This window comes from Aptenodytes patagonicus, chromosome 1 (assembly GCF_965638725.1).
Source record: "Aptenodytes patagonicus chromosome 1, bAptPat1.pri.cur, whole genome shotgun sequence".
NCBI lineage: Eukaryota > Metazoa > Chordata > Aves > Sphenisciformes > Spheniscidae > Aptenodytes > Aptenodytes patagonicus.
In genome coordinates, this window is record NC_134949.1 from 83,213,722 (window position 1) to 83,222,920 (window position 9,199).

Genomic DNA, 9,199 nt, shown 5'->3' on the forward strand with positions numbered 1-9,199 from the left:
TTTTCCACAGTTAAACCTATTTAAATTAAACATGAAAAGATGGCCATCCATTTTAAAGCCCAGATTTACAGTAATGTATAAAAATAATTTGGCTTATATTAAAAAATAAATTGAAGCACAGTATACCTGTTGCCAAGGTCTTAAAGAAAATCAACCACAAACTTAGCCAATATTAAAGCCAGAAAGCTTAGTTTCCCCTTCCGATCTGAATAATCATTAGGTGTGAGATTTATTACAATTATCATCTCAGTTTCTTAGGCTTTGTTTAATAAATATCTCAACTTAAAACATAAAGCATTTCTTAGATCTATTAATCATATTTGACTTATAAGACAAATCGAAAATTCTATTTTTTTCAACTGTTCCAATTCCACAAACATCTTGTCAAGTCTGGAATAAACAAGGGAATTATTTGATAAATAGGAAGTGTAATTCAACAGTTTACAAAATCATGACGCTGAAAATTTATGTGGGTTAAATAAATAAATAAATGCATGTTAACTTATAGAACTACTTGTGTGTATATGAAGTGTATTCTCCTCGCTAACAAAAAAAAGGTTATTTTGTGAAAAGTTTACTCTTAGTTTAAGATTTCTGAGTGTTCAGCAAACAATGAGAATCAATCATTCCTTTAGTGAAGAAAACCCTTATGGTTTTATGAAGTATGCCTACAAAATATGATTAACATCGCTTACTTAATTCAAATTTGCTCAGTGATTTAAACTATGATTAAAATCCTTATTATAAATTTTTTTGGTATGAATTAAACTACTATAAATTATTCACAACAAACCATCCTGCTGTCATCCTCCAGCCTTTTATTGCTGTTATTCTGATGATGCTCACCTCTGAGTATTATGTTTCAAAGCTTTTAGCAATGCGTCCCTGGCCATCTTCCCAGCTTTCCCTTACCCAGTGAGTGACCGGCTTCATTTCCATTTCCTTCAGCCATGCCACTCCAAAGATACGGAAATACTTCTTCTGAGAGACAGAAAAAACACATTCCCAAACAACTATAGGTCCTCTTCCTTTTTCATACCCACTTCCTTTGTGCCTCCACCCTCTGTGAGGTTGATGTTGTCCTGCCCTAGGACCAGCATCTTTTGCATCGGCATGTAAATATTTCTCTATGCTGTGCTCCTACAGCCGCCTTACTGACAATTTGATCCCAGGTTCCACCTTCCCTACCTGTGAGTATGTTCCAGGTATACATCACGAGTACCAGGTCTCCAGCTTGCGAAGAACAGCCTGAATGCAATTGCTACCACATTTTTCCCGTTTACCACTTGCTCCTTAAAATTTATTTTTCAAGATTTTAAGCTGTGCTCCCTCGCAGCCCCTGTGAAAGATTTCAGCAAAGGCTTTCTCCTCCTCCAGCTGACTATAGCGGGTATACATACTCTGCGGGTATGTAGTTCACTGATCCTTCCTCTTGTTTTTCCATCTCATGGAACACATTTTCTTATTGACACAACTTAATTTCTCTCTTCCAATGGCTAGTTCTCCTGGTCGGTGACGCTTATCTCAATGAAGCAACATTTGGGTATAAGGTCTGCATAACAATTACTAGACAGAGCTGTGTAAAAGGGACTGGGAACAAATCAGAAAACAATTCAGCAAGCACAGGGGGGACAACAGAACTCTTTTCCTACCATATCAGGTTAGAAGGAAAAATGGTAAGTTTGTTCAAGGGCAACAAAGCATAAAAAAGTCTTTTGTTTCTTCTGCTTTAAATAACTGTGGAAAACACTAGCATTTAACACTATTCATGTCAGTATTTAAGCACAGAGACAAGTATTAGTTCAGGCTCTGCACACCTCTGCATCCAGAGCCAAAAATAGGTGTGTCATGTCCCCTTGGTTGACTCACTCCTTCCAAATGATAGAATGACTCAACTGCATGAAAGTCTCATGAAAATCTAGGCTTCTTTTTTACCTTTTAGTAAATCCAACTTTTTTTTTTTTCCCCATGTGCTCTGAGTTTTCTTTCATTAAAACAGCCACTGTTCCTCATTTATAGAGCAGTTTGGGAACATGTCAGGCGCTGGAATTTGGGAATCATAGAACCATAGAACGGTTTGGGTTGGAAGGGACCTTAAAGATTATCTAGCTCCAACCCCCCTGCCGTGGGCAGGGGCACCTTCCACTAGACCAGGTTGCTCAAAGCCCCATCCAACCTGACCTTGAACACTTCCAGGGATGGGGCATCCACAACTTCTCTGGACAACCTGTGCCAGTGCCTCAACACTCTCACGGTAAAAAATTTATTCCTTATGTCCAATCTAAATCTACTCTCTTTTAGTTTAAAACTTGTCCCTTGTCCTGTCACTACAGGCCTTGGTAAAAAGTCTTTCGTATAAGCCCCCTTTATATATTGAAAGGTCACAGTAAGGTCTCCCCGGAGCCTTCTCTTTATTCTGGAGCCGGAATAAAGAAATGTGAGGGAAGAAACAGAGACAGTTGTGATACAAAGACATGCCAGTGAGTGTTAGGTGAAGAAGACAACTGAGGCAACAGAAGAATGTGGCAGTGGGAGGAAGCTTGTGAAGGCTGTACAGCAGAGGAGAGACTGCGGGACAGCACTGCAAGAACTGGAAGCCATGGCACGGGCAGGGCAGGAGAGCAGGATGGCGAGCCAAGGAGGCCCACGAAACCTCGGTCCTTTTTGCTTCCCTGACCACTGCCCCGTGGTCCCCGACTGAGCGCTGATGCTGCGCTTCCAGCGAGCGGGGCTGCACCCCTACGGCTAGATCCAACGGGGTGACCCGTGTTGACGTGGTGCCTGGCCGGAGACCCGCTCCAGCCTCTCCTCGTTCCTTCCAAGTCCCTGAATGGGGCCAGGAGCTGGGGCAGGGGCAGTGCCCCGGGGCAGGGAGCGGCGGGCAGCCGGGGCAGGCCGGCGGCGGGGCACGCCTCGGCAGGGCGGCGGCCACCCCTGGGGGCGCGGGAGAGGCTGCGAGGTGCGCCCCGGCTCGGGAGCGGCCGGCGGGAGACGCCGCGGGCGGGGGAGGGCTCCACCGGCAGCCGAGACCAGCCCAGCCGCAGGGCCGGGCCTCACCTGCCGGGGCCTCCTGCAGCCCCGCGCCCGGCCAGGGGGGAACCTCCGGCCGTCGCCGCCGCGGTGAGGAGCGGAGGGCAGGGCGGGCCGGGTCGGAAGGGTTACAACCATAGAGGCCGGCCGGCCGCCTCCCGGGAGCCGCAGGAAGTGCCGGCGGGGCGGACAGGGAGGCGGGCAGGGAGGCGGGCGGGCCCCGCGCGGGGGAACTTCCCCTCCCCGCGGCCGCTGGCCGCGCCGCGCCCAGCCGGGGCTGCGCCCGGCGCCCCCTCCGCCCCGCCCGGGGCCGGGCCGGGTCGGGTCGGGGCCGCGCCGCTGGGCGGAGGTGAGGCGGGCACGGTGGGTCTCCGGCCGCGGGCGGGGGCGGCTGAGGGGCCGGGGGCTGGGCTGCGGGGGTGGGGGTTGGTTTACCCGCAGCGTCGCCGCCGGTGCTGCCCGCGGGGGAGGGCGGCGGGGCTCGGCAGGGCCGGGTGGGCGCCGCCGCCAGGCCCCGCCGCTGCCTGCCGGCCTCCCCGCTCTGCCTCCTCCCCCTGCTCCCGGCAGCTCCTTCCCTGGCCCAGCGCCTCGGCCTCCCGTGCCCCGGCCCAGCTCGCCCAGCCCCTTCGGGGGAAGCTGCCGCCGGCGGTAGCGGCGGGGGCGGGGTGCCTCCCCTCCCCAGCGCCCGTGTCGGTCGAGGGTGACAGGGGTGGCCTCTCAGGCGGGTGGCAGGGAGCGAGGGAGGATGGAGCCGGTCCCGACGCCTTCACCTCTTCCCTGCAAGCGGTGGAGCCGGGATGGACTGGGCGGGAGGACGCAGCACCTGGCCGGGGGCCGTGTGGGGCGGCAGCGGTGGCCAAGCTGGGTGGAGAAGAGGGGATGCGGGCTGTGACTAAACGTGTTGGTTGTGTCTGGAATCTCTTTCTGTCCCAGCAGGTGATGGGAGCATGAGTGAAAATGAGGGGGATCTCCCACGAGATGGGCTGGAGGCAGCCGAACCCTGCGGGGCCATTTCGGACTTTTTCATGAGGGAAGTTTCTCCTCCGCGCTGCGACCAGGAAGTGTCCCGTCCGAGGCCAGACCTTCTCTCCCCAGAGACAGGGCTAGAGAAGACTTCTCGCTGCGGCTTTCGGAAGCGGAAGGAGACAGTGGTGCACCAGCAAGCATTCATGGGAGAGAAGCCCTACATCTGCATCGAGTGCGGGCAGAGCTTCAACCGCAGCTCCGACCTGATCCGCCACCAGAGGATCCACACCGGGGAGAAGCCGTACATGTGTGCTGACTGCGGCAAGAGCTTCAGTCGACGGTCCCACCTCATCCAGCACCAGCGCGTCCACACGGGTGAGCGGCCGTACCAATGCAAGGACTGCGGGAAGAGCTTCAGCCAGAGCACCCACCTGGTGCAGCACCAGCGCAACCATACTGGCGAGAGGCCTTATGTCTGTGCCAAGTGTGGGAGGAACTTCTACCAGAACTCCGGCCTGCTCCGCCACGCCAACTTTCACACGGGCGAGAAACCCTACAAGTGTCCCCAGTGCGGGAAGCGCTTCAGCGACAGCTCCAACCTCATTGCCCACCAGCGGCTCCACACAGGCGAGAAGCCCTACAAGTGTGCTGACTGCAACAAGTGCTTCAGTGAGAGCTCTAAGCTGGTCATCCACCGGCGTGTCCACACAGGTGAGAAGCCATACTTGTGCCCTGACTGTGGAAAGAGTTTCAGCCAGCGCTCGCACCTTGTCCAGCACCGTCGTACCCACACTGGGGAGAAGCCCTACAAGTGTGCCGAGTGTGGGACCTGCTTCAGTGACAACTCTACCCTCATCCGTCACCGTCGTACCCACACTGGGGAGAAACCTTTCAAGTGCTCCCACTGTGGGAAGAGCTTCAGTCGCAATTCTTACTTAGTCTCACACCAGCGGGTGCACGTGTGGTAGGCAGCATCACTAGATGTCATCTGCAGGTGATCTAGGATGCAGCTCCTGGTCCAGGCCTGTCCAAAATGTGCCTAAGGGACAAGGGAGTGGACAAGGGTGTGACTACACCAGGGCCCCTGGATTATAGACAGCTGGCCAGAGTAATGCTTTTGGCCCATGTTGCACTTTTCAGTCACCTCCGCCTCCCAACGCACCTTGGGTGTGGGCAGAAAGTGAGCGGTGGTTGCAGTGGGTAGCTCTGCATCCCAAGGCCCTGTCATCCTCTTTCCTTGGTACTAGAATCGGATGCCATCTGCCACATGGCCAAGGTGCAGATGTTTTCTCCCACCTCCCCATGAGAGGTGTCTGCCTGGGAGCCTGAGGAGAGAACACACAATGTCAGGTCATATGATGAGAAGCTGCTTTGTCATGCAACATATGCATGTGTGGTCATGTCAAGGGGAATAAGATGGGAGATGAGGTCCTTAAGGGGCTTTGTTCCACTCGCAGCTGAAATGTTGTGACCTATGTAATATTCCACAGGTCTATGGAAGCTCACCATCCTTGTGGTCTAAGCCAGCTCTGTGTCTCCTACAGCAATCAGGAAGGTCAAAGCTAAGTAAGTCCTGCTGAGAAGCTGGAGACTCTGGGTTATGCATATACAGCGTGCGGGCCAACTTGAAGCACAGGCAAAGACCACTTGAGTCTGTAATAGGAACATGTAGGCATACCCTGAACCAGAGAAGGAAGGCATGCCTACAAAGGTTTTCTGGAAATGCTGCTTGGATGGTAGCAACGAGGGAGCTGTGGGATAGGGACATGGCCTGTTCTGGAATCTCAGAACTGGTGGGTAACTGGTGTAGAAAACTATCATACCTGGAGGCAAAAAAAAAAAAAAAAAATCAGAATTATACTTGTTGCTGCTAAGACTGTGGTACGTGACTTGACAGGTGTATGGAGGTCGCCTGTGAGTTTGTACTGGTAGCCTTCTCGTTCTGCAGAATTCGGATTCACAGATATGGTTCAAGTGGGCTGGTGTAAGCTGTGTTGCAAAATGGGACAGAAAAAAGGTGTACTAGGACTGACCTGATTCCATACCAGTATTTCTCAAGTCCCATTTTGACCAGTGTGTGTGTGCGTGCGTGTAAATAACATCTATATGTATTCACATATGTATGAACTAGCTTTTATACTAAGTGTATCTTCACACTCACATGTGAGCGATCACGCGTGCACACACCATGGCAGTGGTCAAAATGGCCAGCTGTGTGACACTATACCGTATCAGTACTTCTCAAAATGCTAAACATACTGTATATACTAGCATTTCTCAATAAGAAGCTGGGAGAAATAGGTTTTGTACCAAAACATCTGAATTGTCACATCAGGACATTCAGTTTTACACTGATTACTTTGTGTGTGTGTGTAAAAGATCTGGAATTGAGTTGGTTTATTTATATATCTATATAAAAATGTGTGGCCCCTATGGTTGCGAGTAATGACTTTAAATGTCACCCAGCGTAGTGCTCTCCCCTTCATTTTACACAGGTACATATCAGTGGCAGTTGTGGGATGTTCAAACCCTCATGGTTTTAACTACAAGGAATTGCCGTGCAACACTTTGTTTATATTTCTGACTGTTCTGCTGCTGATCATTTTAGTGACAATAACTGACTGGTGTGCTTATCCAGCACTGCTGGAGCTTAGAAAAGATTTCTGGTTTTGCAGTGTACCTTACTAATCCTGCAGCTGGCTCCATGGCTTCAGTAGGCCTCTGGAAAAAGGAATGCAGACTGAGGCCAGTGAAAGGACCGGAGCTGTGGTGGAGAAGAGATGAAGGAAATAAAGATGCTAAGAAGATCCATGGATTTGAGCGGCTGCTGGCCAGGGATGCTTGTGAATGGCTTGCTCTACAGAACTTGCCACTCTCAAAGGGCTTGCAGGGATCCTTTCTGCAAGCTGCAAGCCACTTCTTGACACTCAACTGCTGATAAAATGTTATGTTCATATAGTCTAATAAAAAGGAGCTGTAGGGGGAGCATGAAATTGTTTGCAGCTCCTAGAGGAACAAGGCACCTTTATGTGCAGCTGCTCAGGGAAGTAGAAGGAGCTTTCAGAAATGGGGTGGGCTTTGTTTACACAGGAACCAAAGCCTTCGTTTGCAAATGCACGTTTTTGCTTTTAGCTTTGTGTTTGTTTTTTTGTATGAACAGCTTCAAACCAATGACTTCTTGATTTCTGTTCCACTTCTGGAAAGTGGTTTGGAAATGTGACTAATGGTCATCTAGTTGGTTCCAGAAGCGTCAACATTTTCATTTGCTAGCAGAATTTCAGAAGGGTTATACAGCTCTCAGTTGGTAGGCTCATTTTTAACTGAATTCAAAGGTTATGCTGCGGTCCAGCTGTAGAACTGATCAATTTGTGTGGGTCTGTCCCATTCCAGTTTAAGTTTCCTAAAGGAAATCTGCAGCACTAAAACTGTCTGTTTGGCTGAGGAGCCCTGTTTGGCAGGGAAAGGCATCTTGTGAATGCAGCTTTTCTTCTGGCAATCTGAACGGAGTCACTGTAGCAGATCAATGAAATCGAACCTAGGTCTGCACATAGCTGAGCTCAACTCAAAGGGAAACCCTCTCACATCGAGATTCTGGTTTGAGAAGCCAGCTGCCCCTGAATATGCCTTCGCAGCAGTCCTCAGAGCATTTCTTTTCCTTTCTACACACTTTGTGAAGTGCTGTGTATAGTTAGCAGTGCTCTATAAATTAGAAGGATTGACGTGCATTTTTTTCATGAACTTATTTAAAACTGTATGCCAAATCAAAGTGGCCTTAGGGTTCACAGCACATTGCCAGTGCAGTAGTCTTAGCGGCTAGGATTGGATTGCTCACCAGTGTAAGCACATTTCTGGAGTTCCTTTCCATAGCCACTGTTAGTTTTCCCTGTTCAGTGTCACTTGGCTGAAATAATTCACTTCCCCTAGCCTGTCTGCCCTTTACTGTTTGTGATCATCTAGCTGGAGAGGAGAATCTGGGCACCACTCTTCCTTTGCTGTTGCAGAAGTTACAGGGTATGTTCCTCTTCTTCCAGGGATTTAATCGCTTTGTGGGCAGCACAAACTCATGAGCCAAATTCAGAAGGCAGAGCTATGGGCATGTGCAAAAAGTCAAGAACCAGAAGGTTTACTTTCACAGCAGCTAGCTCACTGGCTTCTCTACCAGCTGTCTCCTCCCTCAGGATCATAGTGAGAGACTACTGGAAAAAGCAAAAGGTAATTAGTTACTATCATTCCAGCAGACCATCCTTAGCACCCTCCATCCCAGACCCGTGGTCACCAGCTAATGCCCAGATCCTCCTGCCAGCTGAGGGACCTCTGTAGAATACTGTAAATTCCTGTTGTGCTAATGGTGCTTAGATACTACAGTGAGACTATGGCACTTTAGAAATACCTAAGATAGATGAATGGATGAATATGACGTCTCCAAAATAAAATTTTTCACCCTAGTGTTCTTTGTTATCCCATCTTTTTTTCTTTTTTTCTCCCCAGAGTGACCTCCCGAGTTTCTTGGCCCTTGGCAGGATCAGGTTTGGAAATATGTGTGTCATTCTTCACAGAGGGATGACTATTAGTACAGCTGCTGTGCAATGCAAATAAGAATCTGGAGGTGAGGGATATTCTTAGAATTGGTCTTGATTTTCATCTAACGTTTCTGCATGAATCTGAAAAGCCAGAGGATGGCACACAGTTCTCACCATTCCTTTTCGAGAGAAAGTGGCAGAACCTTATTCTGCAGTGACACACCATCCTGCTGTAGATGAACCTGGTTCTAGCAGAGCTGCAGCTGCTCTAAGGAGATTATCTCCCCAGTTCTGTCACCTGGGTTGTATGGGATCCAGTTTTCCAGTCCTCTGCTGACAAAGTATATGTAATAGCGGTGACATTCCTCATTGTGTATGACTGGGAAAACAAATTTATTTTGATCTTGGACAAGAGGTGTGTTTTATGTGTTTAATAAATTTTTAAAAGTATTTAATGTGTAATCTCTAAAGCAATTTTTGAGAGATATCAAACAAACAAAACTGCCCTTGTGTGCACAGCAAACTGTGTTCTTTCTGGCCCTGTTTCCCCTTTACCCCAGCAACTGGTGTGAATAGCCAGAGAGAGAACAGGAGCCTCCATCTCTGAAAAAAAAGGAAAATACAGGATATTTGAGGAGATGGAGCCAACAGAGGCCAAAAGAGGCATCTGCTTTGCTGCTTAT

At 49.4% G+C, this 9,199-nt stretch overlaps 1 protein-coding gene across 1 annotated transcript; it reads left to right on the forward strand.

The window, feature by feature from the left end:
- Positions 1-3,322: 3,322 nt before the first annotated feature.
- On the forward strand, positions 3,323-8,447 carry LOC143163537 (uncharacterized). Its single transcript, XM_076345064.1, has 2 exons — positions 3,323-3,379; positions 3,967-8,447. The coding sequence occupies exon 2, from the start codon at positions 3,978-3,980 to the stop codon at positions 4,962-4,964; it is 987 nt and encodes a 328-aa protein (XP_076201179.1). The 5' UTR covers positions 3,323-3,379; positions 3,967-3,977; the 3' UTR covers positions 4,965-8,447.
- Positions 8,448-9,199: the final 752 nt, after the last annotated feature.